Source organism: Culex pipiens, chromosome 2 (assembly GCF_016801865.2).
Source record: "Culex pipiens pallens isolate TS chromosome 2, TS_CPP_V2, whole genome shotgun sequence".
Lineage (NCBI taxonomy): Eukaryota > Metazoa > Arthropoda > Insecta > Diptera > Culicidae > Culex > Culex pipiens.
The window spans coordinates 173573440-173591403 of record NC_068938.1 but is presented as its reverse complement, the minus strand read 5'-3'; the positions used below and the strand labels follow the sequence as shown (position 1 = coordinate 173591403).

The window sequence follows — 17964 nt, the reverse complement described above, 5'->3', positions numbered from 1 at the left end:
GCGAGTTCGGCGTAGGTGCGTCAAGTCGGGCGCGAGTTCCGCGAGGTTTATGAATATTTAAATTTAGTAGCGAGGTAGTTAGCTAGGTCATTTTAAGATGAACGAAGAGGAACGACCTTGACGCTGCAACGAATTGGAGCCAGTGCAGGATTATAGTTAAATCATAGTTTAGACTAGATTCAAACCGACTTTGCCGAAGTTCGAATACCTTAAGCTGTTGGTGTGTGCGTTACGGGTTTGTTTTCAACGTAGAACTGAACTAGTAAGTAAGACTTCGTGTGTCGACGGTTCGGTTGCAGCTTATCGGAATCGCTGATAAAGCTGTGACACACGAGCATCAAGAGGTAGTGCTGTCTCAAGCAAGGTGTTATTGATACAGAACTGACTGAACAGGTGGTTTTGATTCAGATTATGTTGACATTGTGGACTATGCACAAACAGTCACGCTGATCTGGTTTAGATCGCTATAGAATGATGAGATGTTGTTCTATGCTGTGAACAACACGAAGGTCAATTGGACCGGTTAACAGAAGATTTAATTAGCGCCAGGCAGAAGTAGAACAACTCTGTTGGAGTTTGTTTGAAGATTCAGCAGCTAAGTTTTGAAGGTATCACATCTTAGGAAAAAAGGTTGGGCTTTTAATGGATTTCCGAATTGGCATTTTTATATTCACATTTTCGACTTTTTCTCTAGCTTGGGAGTTGAGGTGTGACAAACGTGGGTTTACATTATTTTTTTGTAGATAATGACTTCAAAGTCATAGCTGTCACAATTCAACAGTGCCATTACCTTGAAAACATAACTTATCACTAAAATTATATCAATGTTCTATCTCACATTCGGAACAGGAACACACTATCGTCGAAATACTGAAATCGTTTCGCTAGATAAAACCCTCGTCACATAGATATGACGGCTGCCCGAGGCAAATATCGACCTGTAAATTCAACCAACAATTCTTTTAGGGTGACTTAGTTAACTTTTGGATGACAAATTACTGTTAAAAATGTTTAAGTCGTGATTTTCAACATTTATTTAAATTGCTCAATTAAGGAAAAAATGAATCTTTAATGAAGACACCATGGTCAATAAGTGATACTCTTACCCTACCTGACAATCCCAAATCTCAGTTTTACCTTGTGATCATGATTCGGGGGGAATTCGTATCCGGTTTTTTTTAACGTTTGTGTTCCCCTTCCCAAGGTCTGATTTAAAAGAAAACAACAGCATAAAAGGCATAATAATTCAAGAAACGATTATCATTTATGGATTCTCAGAGAGAGGTGACTTCCAGCGGATGGCCAACGGGGGCTGAATTGACCCAGCAGAAGCTACCTACCTGACTGTGTGAGTGTGTGATTGTGCTTAAATTTAAAATTTAAACCGTGATGAGCTGCTAAGGTGAGCACAAGAGAGTCGCATTCCGACACAAAGAGAGTGGAACGCGGTGGGAGAGCGAAAAGAAAAAAAACACGACGCGAGTCAGCTGGGAAGGCTGAATGGGATTTGGGATTGGGGTTTCGGTTCGGTTTAATTTAGGAGAATGGGTTTCATAAAAAAAATATAACAATGCACTAAAAATAACTCGAGTCTCGGATCAATAATGAAAAAATATTATCCTTAGACAATTATTTAATTTTCAAAATTAATTTGTGATTTTTCAAATATAAACAAAAATAAAATTTAGGTGTGGTACACAGAAAAAAAAAGTTGAATTTTGGAATGTTGAAAATTTGGTAGGTTGAATATTACCTCTTTTTTTGAGTAATATTACATAAAAAATGTGTAAAAATGTGAACCTGATGAACATTCATCAAAAACTGATGAAAAATCATCATTTTCTGGGGTAAAATTAATCATTTTTTTTCGACACAAAATCTGTCACCATTTCCTGATGAATATTACCATCATTTTTTTTTTCTGTGCAGTTATAGTTTAACATAAACAATGTTAAACACATCATTGAATTCGTAAATGAACTGCCAGTTGCAGCTTGTTTAAAAAATATTGAATGAACAACCGTCTCATGTAACAAGCTGTCAAAAAAGGTTCTTTCTATGAAAAAATATAAAATATTAATTCTAAGCCTTTTGTGCTCCTAAAATTAGCACTCTGTTCGAACAATTAAATTTTAACGTAGTCTGCAGTAAAGAAACTGTGAAACTTAAGGCAAAAATATCTTTGAAATTGTCTCAAACTGAAATTTTCTTTTATAAAATATCATAATTGTTCAAAATAACTAATATTAAGTCAAATTCTTTTCTACGAGTATTTGGCTGTTTTAAAACATTTCATTTGTTTTAAAACAAATTAAAGTTCTTTAATTATTTCACATTGTATCAGCCAGTTTCTACATTTTAAAAAATTTATTAATTAATTTTTTGTTGAGTCATTTGCATTATTTCAAAACATATCAGTTCTTACATTTTGTTTTGTTTTGTTTTTGTAAGTTTTAACATACTTTTGTACATGAGTTGCTATTGAATGAAAATGAAAAATGTTAGAGAGATTTGTTTTAGAATGTTGTCGTTTTTTTCCACCCAAATGTATATATTTTATTTATTTAAAGAGCTTTCCTCTTGAGATCATTTAACGTACTTGGGAGATTTTAATGAATTATGAATGGAATTATAGTCAACAGCACTTAAGAAGTATATACGTTTTGTATGCTATTTTTAAAACTAAATTTTGATATTTTGCATTGATACATATAAATCCAAAATGAATAGTGGAGGAAGGGGGAGGGGCGGGGAAATTGTGAAATTGTGCTTAGGGGGGAATTGGGTACTAAAGTCCTATGTCAATTTTTATGTACAACTGTAAAAAACACGATCAAAACCATTTCTGATCACTTTTTTTTTCATTTTAATGCAAAAAACTAATGACAAGACAACATTTTTTCGATGGATCAACTATGGTCCCCTTGGAACGAGCTGTCAAGTAGGAACTTTTCTGTCAAGAAGGACCGTGAGATTGATTTTTCAAAATTGATTTAAAAATCCATTTTTAACTCTTTGTGGTCGTACAAAGGGTCATTGTACTCAGAAAAATAAGCTTTATTGCTGTAAAAAATAATATCAGCAATCTAAGCTTCATTTTAGGACCCAATTGAGCAAAAAAAATTGAAAACCACTGTTCTGATTAAATAATCAGCACTTTTTCAGACTTTTTCAATTTTCATAAATATGTTTTCAATGTTGTATTTGATAGTGAAAAACTGCAAAAGTGTTGAGAAAATGTTTCTCAGTGTACAAAAATTGGTTTATTTTCTCATTTATTCTCAAACTGCCTAAAACTTCTTTTTTCTATGTTTTTTCGTGAATTTAAAAGGTACAAAACAATTCAAATTGAACATTTGTGAGCATTCAGAACTAAACTGAACTTTATTGATAACTAATTTATTATTTTTTATTCCTTTAACTTGCAGGAATATGTTATTTGATTCGATTTAGTTGTCTGCACTTTAAAGTTCATAAAAATGATAAAAAGGACGATCAAATTTTGAAGCTTGTAGAAAAAAACAATGTTTTGTCCTTTAGGAAAAAAATTTATGTGTAAGAGAGGGCGTGATGAATTTTTAAAAATATTTGATAAGCTTTCGATTAATTGAAAAAGGACGTGGGATAAAAGTATTAAAAATCGCGGGAGTTCTCGGAATCTCGCACAAATTTGATTTATTTGCTAATGTTTATTAATTTTTGTTTCGTTCCTCAAGCATGAAATAATAAAATAAGTTTATAATCGGGACTCTAGTCTTAATAAGGACTGTAATATTCAAACCACATGATACCATTAAATCATTTTTTTTTGCTGCTTTGGATTCACTCTGAACGGACTCAACCAAAAATATGATGTAGGGGAAGGTGGGGCAAGACGACCATATGGGGCAAGAGGAACAATCGCTCGTACGGCCGTAATTTTTACAATTTTGATTATTTCCAGTATGAGGAATTGTTGCTAGCAATGCAATTACACTCAACCCCCGGTGGTTGGTCACTTTTTCGTTTGACACTTTTTTAGTTTGTACCCCGTTGGTTGGTCAAAGTCAAACTAAAAAGTGACGAACTGTCACTTTTTACACATGCCTCACGCACACTACCAGAACAAACGTTTGGTAGTGTGTGTGAGCGCCGTGTAAAAAGGGTGTCAAACTAAAAAGTGACCCCGTTCGTTTGACAACAGTTGGTGTCAAACCATCGGGGTTTGAGTGTAGCTGATTCTACTACCACATAACCGCCAAAACGACGTAAACGCCACGGAGCATAAGATTTAATGAAGTTTTTTTCAAAACCTTTGTTTTCTTATAATATTTGGAAAGTACAAAATAAGGCATAGGATTCGTTTTATGGCATTTTTTTTCAAAATGCAATTTTCCTAGATCAGTAGTGTCCCTACCAATGACTTGCACCTATTACAAAGTATGATTTAACTTTTGGTTATTTTTGTTGAGAGCTTTAAAAAAATCTTGTTCAGGTGGGGCAAGTGTACCATATAAATTTTTAGTATGGAAAAAAAATACGAATTGCTGCAACAACATATTTTATTGGGAAAGAAATACTTAAAAGTACTTAAAAACTGAACAAAAAATTTCCAAACAAAATATAGTGATATCATGAAAATTTACTATTTATCATCTCAGTAATAATTTTTTTTTGTAAAAACGATAAAATTTTTAGTAAAATATTATTTTTTAATCTAAAAATGAAAGAAACGTTTCAAATACATTATAATCTGATGTATCTAAGTGATAACAGTTCAATTGTTAGCAAATTAGCATGTTGTTTCATGCATTGTTCCTCTTGCCCCAACGGGTTGTTCGTCTTGCCCCACTAGTTAAGTAGAACGCACGGAAAATCAAAAAAATTAAAATCAGTTTTTTACAGTCAAAAACTGGATTTTTTAAAAACCTGTTCTATCAAAGTCTTAGTCAAGACCTGGAATAAGATGATTATAAAAAAATCCGACAAATTTTTCACGTTTTTAATGAGTTATAACGAGCATTTCCTTAGCTTGTTACACTTGCCCCACTTTCCCCTAAAATAAACTTTTCAAGGACCACTATGAATTTCAATGGCCAGGGAAGGCAGAATTTCAGCACAATCAAGGTTTCGGTAAAATAAATTGACAAAACTCCGATAAAATAATTACCTTTCAGTTGAAAACACATGAACTCTTGATTGATTTGCTTGACGGTCAAGCTAGTTTCATCAGAAATTCAGCTCTCCTTGAAAAATCAATTCATTGTACCGCTATGTCCCAAATAAATATGCCTTTTCCGGGGAACAAAGACAAACTAACAAATTACTCTCGAGCTGAGAGCTCCTAGTTTTTCAATAATCCAGGACGTACTCTCAAAAATGCCTTTCTAGCTCCAAAATTAAATTTTCAATCATAGATTAAATATGCTGATTTTTAAATTCTTTTTTATGTAAAGTAATAATATTTAAAAGCAAATAAAATTAAAAAAAATAAGTAGGTAAATCCCAAATAATTTCATAAAATTTTAAGATTTTTGTTGTTATTGTTGATTAGGATTATACTTTGTTCTTTTTCTATTTTGCAAAACTAAATATGAATTCCAGAAAAAAGTAATTTTCGAAATTTGATGCTGTTGACGGTATTGTATTTTATTTCTCTAGAGTTTAGGATGGTGCAAAATCTGGTATCAAAGATTTTTTAAATGAATTTTTGGAGAGAAAAAAACTTAAATACTGTCAATCAAAATTTCGAAGAAAAAAACGGTTTTGAATTTGTATTTTCTTTTTTTTACGGTTCAGACGAACTTTTGGACGATTCTGATTTTTAGCATATTTTAAATTCAGGTTAAAGTATACTTTTAAGAAAACACATAAATATCAGTAGAAAAGAGGCGTTTCAGCCGTACCGTGATAATTTATTATGTGAGGTGAAAAATTCTGGAGTTTTTTTTTGAAAAGGACCAATAAACCAAATTTTCAGTTTTTGCTTTTTGGGTGTTTTTCAATACCCCTGACTCAAGGCGGTCCTAAAAACACCCAAAAAGCAAAAACTGGAAATATGGTTTATTGGACCTTTTCAAAAAAAAACTCCAGAATTGTTTTATTTTTCATCTTTTGTTTCATTATGCTTTGTTCGTGGTGTGCGATTATTGCCTTGAAAAGTGCAGAAGCGGTGGAGTCGTTTTGTTAAGGCAAGCAAGTCGTATTGCTTGATTAATAGTCCTCCCTATGATCGGAAGACACGCCAACGAAAATGTTTTAGGGTTTATGATATCATTTGTTTGAATAAATGAAGCTCTTCCTATATCATCGCAGATCTGAAGGTACACTGACGAATAATTTCTGGAGAATCGCGATCGAATTAATCATATATTAAAATCTTAATACACCAATCTTTCCGCAACCGACTGCCTAGAATTGAAATAAGCTAAAACTTTGCCGAAGACACCACATCGATTCCTTTGTAAGATACAGATTTCCTAATTAACACAAGCTCGCAAAATTGTATGGTGCCTTGTATGTCAAATAAATTATGCTAAGAAAAGTCGATTTGAGAAAACGCAGAGAATTACTCAATTACAGTTTGCAATACTTTTAAATAGATTTACAATGCAATATAATTATCTCAAAATTTAAAATTATTTGTTTATAAGTGTGCTTTTAGTAAAACTATTGATTTAATTCACTTCAGATCAATTTTTAACAAGCAATTTTTAGCTTACATTGGACATTTTCCTGAGTATCTGTAGCTTAAACACCCTCTTTTCCCCTATTTCTCCACAGGTCTCCCAAGGGTCACGCGGGGTGGAACCCCGTTGTTTCTCTGCGCTCACGATACTCTCGAAACAAAAACCCATTACATCAACGTAAAACCGGCGGCTAGTGACGCCGCCGCCGTTGCCGTCGTCAGCCCCGTTATGAATGACTTGGCAAGCACGCCCAATCTCTGGAAGTCATTAGCTTCGGTCGTCGCAGTGCTTCGTAGTGCTCGTGCCACAGTTCTGGCACAATAACAACCGGCTTAATACAAAGAACTTAAGGGTACAACCAGGTGTAGGTTGTAGTGGTGACTTAATTGTACGGTGCCGTGAGCCTCTCCGTGTTGACAGCCCGCGGTAGCCGGCGCGCGCGCAGTTCGTGAGCGATCTTCGAGCGCAGTGGACGGCGGTCGGTGTAGTGTTGGTGGCCTTCCCCCGAGGTCGTGCGTATTTCGAAATGCATTCACGTGCGCGACTTAAGCTGTGGCTGGCGATTGCACTAGTTCTTATCAGCTTATCCAGCGTGGAGTTGGCGAACCTAACCTCAAATGAGTCAACCAAGGTTGAGTCTGCTACGGACGTTCTTGCACAGGAAGTAGCCGAAGAAATTACGACACTACCCGTGCCGGTTGTAACGGAACCGGTGACGACAACGGAGAAGGTGGAAACGACAACAACAACAACGCAGAAGACTACGATAGCAACGTCTACGACGACGACTTCAACGACAACGTCTACGACGGTGGCGCCAAAAGTTGATGACACCGGCGACGGTAATGCCGCACCCAATTGCTCACAGTTTGAGGTAATTATGGGCTATTAATACTACATTTGTTTAGTTTTGATAAGTACAATGAGTCGTTTTATGCGGAATACTTCATGCTCATGGGGAATACTTGATGTGTGAATCACGATCGTCGTCGACGACTTTTTGTGACGTGAGACAGGGGAATTCTTTTTTTGTAACGGACAAGTAGCAAAAATCGAGTCGTGTTCTTTGTGGAGCGTTGCAACTGCGAAGCGCAACGGTTGATTATTATGGGATCTCGAATGGGAAGAGTAAACGAATCGAGGGAATGCTTTGCAAATTTGAGGGTGTCAGGAATGTTGCAGGTGGGTGAACGATAATGATGTCATAGGGAAGTGCAGTGCGATTTTCGGATTCAAAATCAGTTTGAGTCATGAATAGAATTGCATTCTTTGTCAACTTTCTCTGAAAAGTAAAAGTATAAAAAGGGTAAATCGTCGTGATTGTACTATCTTGCCACACGTCACTTTTTTACGTTTCGAGAAAAACGCGTTTTAATGTTTGACCATGAATAAACAAAAAATAGAGCACGCAATGTTAACAATAACAAAAACCTTTGGTTTTGTTTATCATTCTGTGAATCGTCACGAAGTTTGATTGAATTTTGATGATGGACTCCGCCATTATAATTTAAATTGTTTTCAGTAGTCGGGCATGTACGTGTGTCAAACACGTTTGGACTAAAATCCCATTGGCCAGTTGTCACACTTGCAGCAATTATAAGAGTTTGTCAGAAACTTCTTTCATATGAAGAGTGACAACAAATCACGGTTTTTTTATTGTTTTTGTTTTTGTTTTTGGATTGAAATCGAATTTTGGGGAACTGTGAGGGACAAAGGGTGATGCATTGAAGGTTGCACAAAATGACGTTCTTAGCTCGAGTTAAAATCTAGATAAGGTAATTTTATTACAATAACTGGATTGATCACGGGGATGCTTCGGCTGTCATCTGCATACAATGTCACTGAAGCCTAAAAAGTACCAAAGTTTTGGTGTCTAGTGTCAAAATTATGGGGAGTAACATGACGAAAAGGGCGCAAAATCGAAAGGACGAAAATATTTTTTTTTCTTTATTTTTGTTTTGTTAGTTAAAATGAAATTAAATGTGTACCATTATCTGGGGCAAATCGAGACACATGGGGTGAATTGAGAAGTGATGTTAGCAATGTTTTTGCACAATATTTGAATATTTTTTAATTTGTTTCAGTAGGAATAGACACAAAATAACAAAATTAGTTTGTAAATTTGAACTTTTATGTTCTGCCTTTCTTGTCGAAAATTTACCAACACATTCAAACCACGGGGTACCATAGAAGTTGGTTTGTTTGACTCAAAAACATGTTTTTTTGTAAAGCCCCACAACGTGAGCCCCACAACGTCCCTTTTCGTGGACTCGCTCTTAAGGTTTCCCAACAACATGGTTTAGCTCAACCGCCTCAAATTGTAGATTTAAATTAACATTATGATGATCTGTAAGTTCATTGGCTAAATAAGAATTTGCGGAAGACATTTCAGAGGATTTGAAAAAGACACCTGCTGGGAAGCTTTGCCTGAGACCTGATGCTAAACATATATTGTTGTTGGCGGCATTTATGGTTTATTTTAATGAAAAGAATCAATAAGAGCAGCTACAGGATTATTTTCCAAAAAAATAAATAAGACTTATTATATTTTGATTTGTGACCCTCTGAAATGTTATTCCCGAAACAGCGCAACCAAACATTTGGTGGCGGCTTCAGCAAGCTACGTCAGTATCACGGGCCTGGGATTGATATGATGTATTAAGCATTTGATATACTTTTTGTTCTTTAATTCTGTAAATGAGATGAAATTTAACACTACTTTTTTATTTACGCCCTTTAAAGCAAATATTTGAAATATTTGGAATCGATCTAAAACAATCTCAAATTAACCGGTGATAAGAGTCTCGGCCAGAAACTTCAAACACGAACAAAGGCAGCGAACAGAAGATTTTCTATTACGTTATGGAATTTTGACAGTCTGGAACGCATAAATTACCCCTTTATCGGTTTCCCGCACGGGTGAAGTGGAAATTGTTGCACATGGCTGGTGTTGACAATTTTGAAATTTATCATAATTTATGTTAAATTTCAAAATTTCAACACAAATCTACAGCAAACCGGTTTGAAAACAAAATTTGATTTGTTGCATAATCTTGCTTAGAATTGCGATAAAATACCCATATTTTTAGTACAAAAACTCGATATTTACAAACTTAACCCTTTTTTTTATTTTTGTTTATTTGATACGTTTAAGTAGACTTTTAGCTCACACCAAATAGCTAAAGCTAGTGATTTTTCACAGCATGCTATTTACGAAACATTGAAATTTTACGGCAATTTCACGGTACTCTTGGGAAATTTTGAAGAATTTTCGCTTGTTGAATTCTAGATTTTTTTTATAAGGTCTTACAAACAAATGTAAACATTGAGTGCATCCCGTTTACTCCAATGAACATTGACATAAGGTGTGAAATTAAAACAGTCAATGTTAACATTTGGTCCTATAATAAAAGAGTCAAGAATTTATGATACACCTGTTTTAATTGTATTGAGATTTTACAAATTAATTTGCTTAAATACCTCCAAAAGAAGCACGTCCTGAACCTCTAATTCATCAAAACTAGAATCATTCAAATAAGTGCAATAAAGTTTTTTTTTGCTTTCTTTTTTTTCAGCTATAGGGAAATTTTAGCTTTTTAATTAAGTTTAGGCAAAACTTCATTAAAAGCAGTTTTTACATTTATTAATAATTCAAGAATAAATATAATACATTGAAAAATGGTTAACAAATATGTTTTCAATTGGTATTTTTTTTTATCAATTGAATCCAAACACAGAATTTATATTCAAAATATTTAAATGCAATTTGTTCATCGTTGTTTAACATAGTTGATTATTCAAAATAAGTTTCACAAACATTTAAAAAAAAATGTATTTTTTTGCGTTTTCTTTTAAAGAAGTATTGATTAATGTTCTTTTAGAAACTTTTTGGAATTTTGTGGAATAAAGCAACTATCTGCATTTTGTTGAATATTCTAATGAAAAATAGCTTCACAAATTGTTGTAACTCTGATATGAAATACTTTTTTATTTGTAAACTGATTTTAAAATGCTTTAAAAATCTTTGAAAATGTTTGATTTACAAAAATAATGGTTAAATGCTATATATCAATTGAATATTCAAATTTAGTGGCATTTTACGGTATTTCCCAAATTTCACGGTCAGGGGTGAATTTCACGGATTACGCGTCTTCCGTGAAATCGCGAAAAATCACTAGCCCTACCAATAGCGGGTGTTTTGTTTTTGGCCAAGTTATAAATTTTTGATAACATAATGTATTTTTGAAGAATCAAAAATGCTCAGAAAAAAAATGCAATTTGAAGTTGTTAAAATTGATTTCTAAATAGAAACGTATATTTGTAATATTTGAGTTGTAGATATTTCAGGTAATTTTTTTTTAATTTTTAAATGGAGTGTCCATACATTTTTGAAATGCTGAGAAAATTTTATTACTGAACTCAGCATTCACATAATCAAAAATCAATTTCGTTCACGTTCAGTCCCCCATTCTTAGTATTGAAAAACAAAAATGCCAACCACTAGGGCATCGTGGTTTGGTGAGCTAAGATTGGAATTAGGAACAAATTTAAAATGTTATGGCAAAAAGGCAAAATCAAGCTAAACTGAATAAAAATCCACATTTTAAAGGCTTTTTAACAAAATTCGTTTATTTCGCACATAAAATTTGGACCCCTTTTGTTTTAAAGCATTTCACAATCTTCAATCAAACTTCTTGCTAAGCTCCGTAGTACAGCCGAAAGATCGAATCATCTCTCCTGGGCTGCTCTTGACTGTTCTGCTGCTGTTGCCCCATTGGACTCTGCAACTCCTGGTTTCGACAAAGCGGACAGCTAGTCCGACTGGTCAACCAACTATCGATGCACGTATCGTGAAACAGGTGCCCACAGGTTAGAAACTTGCCTCGGCTCTCCACGGCCTCCATGCAGATCGGACAGGTGCTGAAAGGGGACTGGGATTTAACTTTTTACAATTTTGAGGGGTGGTTCGAGGGTGAATAAACTAACCGGAAGGACATGGTTGGAGATTGACGATTTGGTGAAGTGGTCATCAAAAATATTTTTCTTATATTTTAAATATAAATACTGGGAATTTTGAATTGAAGTTGTCAAAACGTCTTAAAATATAATGTTTATAGTTTAAAAAAGGCCTACTACAACCTATTTTAATTTCATTCCAGCTTTCACCACACCAACCAGTCTACGACAAAAATAGCCTCATCAAGAAATGCTGTCCCTTTGGGGAGATGTTCGAACAGACCAAGAATGGTCAATTCCGGTGCATTCCGGGAAATGCCTCAGTGGACGTGGAAACCATCTACGCCGTGTTCTACGGTGATTCCGAGTGCATCGAGGACAAGGAAAACCGGCTGCACTTCAACTACGAACCCAACGACATGTGTGTCGGAAGTAACCAAACCTTCCAGTACAGTCGAGAACAGGGCGATCAGCTGTTTGTGATCCAAAACGGATCGCTGCTGGTGCTGATCGAGGACAGTTTCATGACCGTGTTCAACCGGTACTGTGTTGAAATGGACGGGAAATCTCGACTTTTTGCAAAAGTCTGCGACGATGAGGTGCATCGGATAGAGTTGAAATCTACGGCGGTGCTGATTTATATCGGGATGGTGCTGGCTTCGTTGACGTTGCTGTTCACCTGTTTGGCATACGCGTTTGTGCCACAGCTGAACGATATCTTTGGGTATCTGCTGGCCGGACACGCTGGATCGTTCCTGGTGGGGTTGATAATGGTCACGCTGGCAATCTGTGACGATCGGTGCATTGATCCCGATAGTACTGGTAAGTTTTTTATTCTAGAGTTAAAAGTTTGTTCACGGAAACGCGATCCATCGCCGTTCCACGTCAAAAACTTAGTTTTTATATTCAATACATGATATCTCATGATATATGTAACACTATTACAAAGAATTCGGAAAAATACTTTCAGACATGATCTCTGTGGTCCCGAGACCTTAAGAACCAAACAAATGAAATTTTCATATGACCTTTTCAAATATTAAGCTAGTTTTTTTCCCGGGTATAATGTATTGAAAAATGTGGTTTTTGCGCAAATCGACGAAAACGTCATTTTTTACCTCCCTTTTTCGGATAGAAGCATCTTAATCGCCAATCAAAAAAATGGTTCAACTGTTGATTATTTACCTACTCATGGTCATTCGTCACCGGAAATAGTTTAATTATTTTGACCAATGAACTTCCGTGGCAAATTTTAGTCATATCAAAGCACTTTTAACCCTGTTTGACGTGGAATGGCGGTATATTACCTCGATGAAAAATTTGGTAAAGTTCAGTCAAAATTTCAGTGATATCTTTTGAACAGGGATGATTTTTTTTTAAGGGAAAACACATTCCACATAAAGTTGTAGAATATGTTTAAGTTAATCACAGGGTGAGCACTCAAATCCTATTTTTGAATTCCCGACATTTTCAGAACCTCAAATAATAGGAATTTCCCCTCAAAAAAAGATGTGAAAACTAGAAACTGAACAACAAACTTATAAAAAAAGGACTTGAGGCATGGAAGCACTAATAATTTCCATTAAAGGAGAAAGCTATAAACAACAATCAAATATAAAAAATAGGCAAAAAAAAATACATAAAATTTTATGTTTAATTTTGAAAATTGCCATTTTTTTGTTCTAACGTTTTTGTTCCATGGTTTCAATAGGAAAATGAAAGAGAAGGGTAAAAAGTTCACAAGAACTAAATTTCAAATTTTATCAATATTTTTTCCCAGAAACGCCTGAGGACAGCTTTATTCTTTCAAACAATCCAAATATCGAAGAGTACAGAAAAAAAAACCATCAAGTTTAATTTTTAATATGGTGTATTTGATATTTAATTCCAAAAATCTATGTTGATTTATTAATTTGTCAGTATTTTAATGTTTATAATTCTATTTTAATGTAAAATTCAGTTTAATAAGAACTGTGCTTCTTAAAAAAAGCGAAATGCGAGACATATTCTTTAATTTATTAAAAAAATCTTTTTGATATTTTTCACAAATTCTTTTTTTTATATTTTCAAAAAGCAAAAATGTTTTCCAATTACTTTTTTTATTAGGTCCTATAAATATATAAAACACAATAGCTTATAGGAACTTAAAAAAAAACTCTAGAATTGTGTTTTTTTTAACACATCTATCAGCTGATTTTATTTTATATTACAAGTATTTATTAAACATTTTCGAACAGAAAATCGCTTTTTTCCAACAGCTTTGTTTGAAGAAGCTTCTTATGAAATAATTTTAAATTCAAAGCAGCTAAATCAAAATCAATGGATTAAACACTTGTAGCCCCAACGGGGTCAAACAATTTCGAAATGCAACTTCACCGGCTCTTTGAACCATTGGAAAAAAAAGTTGGAAATGCCTTTTTCATTGTAACTTAGGGTAGACGCATATGTTTTGGATCTTCCTTGTTTTAGGTGATTCTTGACATCCTTCCGGATCGAAAGCAACAAGGATCATCCACATCGGTAGAGGTTTTGCCGAGATACAGCCGGTCGAAGTTGCATTTCCAACTTCGTTTACCCCCTTGGTGCTTCGCGTAGGTTTTGACCCCGTTGGTGCTGCAAGTGTTAAATGGTGAAGGAACCATACATTTATAGCAAAATGCTCAAAACGAGTTAAATTGAACAAAATATTACAAAAATTACATACATATTCAGACATTTCCCGATTTTTTGACCAAAAATAACACATTCCCGACTTTTTGTTTCCGATTTTTTGCATTTTTTTATGAATTTAATACTTTTCCCTACTTTGCCGATTTTCCGACTTGAGTGGCCACCCTGTAATCAGCTGTTTATTTTTTGGTCCCCAGAACATGGATGAACTCTACAAAATATTATGTTGATGATTAAAAGTCACAAATTAAATGCTAATGTTTGTCAATTAATTTTACACCTTCCAGCCGTCCTTCTAGTCTTCGCCCACGTGTTCCTGATGTCGTCCATCTACGCGTTCTTCTTCATGAACGTGTACAACTACTTGTACGCGGCGTATTACCTTCCTAATGGGATGGAGTTCGAGCCCCGGGGCAAACGGGATGTGTTCATCTCCCTGGGGGTACTGTACATCATCACCATCTTACCTCTGTTCCTGCCGTGGAGAAGTACGGATCGAGTCTTTGGTAGACAAAATGACGATTACTAACTTTTGTTAAAAAAAAAATTCTTAGATTCCCTGATATTCCACCTGGTGCTGTACATCTACTACCTAGCGATCGCGGTAGTCCTCTATCTAAGTCACCGTGCCATTCGGACTCTGGCCGACAGCAAGTTCATCCGGTTCGCCGTGTCCGCGCAGAACTACACCGAACTGACCTACACCGAGGCACTTACCGCCCAGCCCCGGATCAACGGGGAGCGGCTGAAGGACCTCCGGGCCGTGTAAGGAATCACACTTTTTGCTGATTTTACTAGAATCAATTAATAATCCTTTTGTTGTTCCAGTAACCGCCTCTGCACGGTCGAAGCCATCTTCACCGTGGTCTGCTGGCTGGCGTACACCTCGATGCGAAGCCACCCCGGCAGTGGCCAGGACGTGCTGCGAATCGGCGCCGCGTACGCCGTCATCTTCCAGGGCCTGCTCATCGGAGTCCTGTTCATTGGAGGGCGCAAAAAGTGGACCATCATCCGCGAGTGCTGGAACTATTCCGGCTCGATCGATCTGCGGGCGGTCGAGGCAGAGCGGGAAATGGAGCGCGAGATGAAAACGCTGGACCGGAAGACGGAGGTTCCGCTGCTGTGATATGGGGTGGTCGGAAAGTCAGAGCGAGGATAGAATTAATGGGGCGTAATTCATTTAATTCCACAGACCTGGACAAATCGAGTGGAATCAGATGGAGCACGCTCTACACAAGCAGAGCACACACAATCACGCATAATTCTAGTATTAAAGCGTTAAGGATTACGTGTACTGATAGTATTTAACAGAAAGATAAACCAAATCAGTATGAACAAATTTACGAATAAATATCCAAAGAGCACCACACTGTTTTATGAATACCTTCGAAAGATATGCTCACTGACACTCTCCAATTAACCATATGAAATCAAACAATCCCTTTCTTTAATATATATTGTAGCCAACTCTTGATTGGTAATTTGACTTAACCTTCATTGTCGAACAACAATTCCTCACAAAAATAGCACGGATTGAAACAAACGTGTTCTGATTGTGTTAATAGTTGCCCTGAATTTCAAATAATCATAACTCCGCGCCGTTTGAACCAATTATAGCTCTCCGGGCTGCAAAAAAAAGATGTACAGTTGGGCGTTTCATAAAATTCACAAAATCTAGCCAACCAATTTGAAAAAGTTGCATGAAAACCTAAAATGCCATTTTTACTCAAAAACGGGTAGTGCTTAAAAAATGTTTCTGAATAACTCAAAAAGTTAGCATTGAAGCAGCCTACTATGTTCTGAAGAGTTGTTTATAAAATAAAATAACACATTGTTGCCGAAGACAGCAAAATATTTCGAGCCTTTATTGAGGAATTATAACGATTTTTACGTGAATTTGAGGCTATTTTCAAGTTGCTGTGTTTTCAAAACAGCGCAAAACCAAACAAAGCATATCGTCGCCGTCGTGCTAAATTTTCATACGTGCGTTTTGGGCCAAATTGAGTTAAGAACGTCATTTTGTGCAGCTCACAATGCCTCACCTTTTTTCACCTCAAAACAGGGTGACTTTGATAGGTTTGAGATTTTTCTGCAAAATGAAGAGTACACATTGAATACGTACGGAATGCTATGAAATCATACTGACCGAATTTAGTTTAAAATCCAATATTAATCGATTATTTTATAAACATAACTTGTTTTAACACATTTCAGACAAAATTCTTACTTTTTTTTTAAATTTTACCTAAAATGTTCACATATTTTGTTAAAATGCTCATAAACTCAGTACTAAATTTAAACATTGATTTTTTTCATAAAAACTTAGTCGAGAACAGAACACTGATGAAGTCTGCAAGAAGTAGACGAAAGCTGTATCTGTCAATATATTAAAATATGTAGCGGAATTAAAAGGAACAACTCGTCTCTTCGTATTCATAGTTGAAAACTTTATCAGAAACCTTAGTGATGGTACAACTGACGTAAAATTAAGTTAAAACACCTTAAATCTGAATTTAACAAGAAAAACTATGATTATCAAGGTCACCCCGGAATTCAAACTAAGAATTTTTAACGTAATCTTTTTTTTTAAACACTGTTGAAAAAAACTTTTTTCCAAAAATAGTGCATGGCCTACCCCAGTACATGTTTTAAAAATATTAATCTTGAGAAAAACCTTAACAGTTGGAAAATATTCCAAACATAAAATTTAAATCCTATCAATGTCACCCCGGTTTTTGGTACACACTTTAAACTACATTTCCTGAAAATATCTCTGTGTCTGTTTTTAGATATCTTAATTTCAATTTGATGGTTTTAAATCAATTTATCGGTTATAATCGATAAATGAAAGGGTAAATTGATTGATGTTTATGGATAATAAATTTCTCATGAAGAAAATTACGACAAACGTTTTTAAATTTTCCAAATGTAAATTTTAACTGAGGCGAGCAGGATAGGCTATTGTTTACAAGCAAGAGCCCTAAATGCTCCAAAAAGACTCATTCACTCGCGATCAAATATCGAATGTGACGAAAAGCTATTTCCTACCGCTTGTCACTTCCACACCGATCGCTACTGAATACTCTCTCTTTGCTCTCGCTCTCATTCCATTCGGGTAGTACAGCGATTGGATCAGAGAGACCGATTGCGTTATGTCACTCAAAGCTGAGTCGAAAGAGTTTGCGATCGGCTTTGTATTGCACATTTATTAAACTGCTTAAAATCATTGTCATCAAAAATGTGTTTCAATTTAAAAGCAATTTCCATCATGCCAAACACAAATTTACGGCAAACTGTGGTAGTGCGAGCCACAAGAGCGCCGAGTTGGTATGTTATTAGATTCTCTCCTCTCTGTATTCGTGTGTGACTCGGGTCGATGGACGGAGTAGACAACAAAATTCACGAAGTACCTATTTGTGTCGTTGGGAGAAGCGATTGAATGGTTGCGAACTCCAGTCGGCAAAGATTTGCTCAGTGATGATTGAGTGTTTACAAGTTACAAGAAAAGAACCTTGTTTACAAGTTTACATTGGTTCATTCACATTATTTTGCTTGATTTATTTGTGATAAAAAGTGCAAGAAAAAAGCGGGATTTTTTTGAGGTGTAGCAATTATTATTTGCATTTTACTTATCTACAGACAACAAATCGATCAGCAAATTAGTTCTCAA

The 17964-nt window shown here is 35.3% G+C and overlaps 1 protein-coding gene across 1 annotated transcript; it reads left to right on the top strand.

Annotated features, from left to right (window-relative positions):
* LOC120417001 (uncharacterized) lies at nucleotides 1-15656 on the top strand. The gene is made up of 6 exons (XM_039578943.2): nucleotides 1-262; nucleotides 6763-7542; nucleotides 11828-12446; nucleotides 14582-14782; nucleotides 14849-15059; nucleotides 15123-15656. The coding sequence occupies exons 2-6, from the start codon at nucleotides 7195-7197 to the stop codon at nucleotides 15418-15420; spliced, it is 1677 nt and encodes a 558-aa protein (XP_039434877.1). The 5' UTR covers nucleotides 1-262; nucleotides 6763-7194; the 3' UTR covers nucleotides 15421-15656.
* Nucleotides 15657-17964: the final 2308 nt, after the last annotated feature.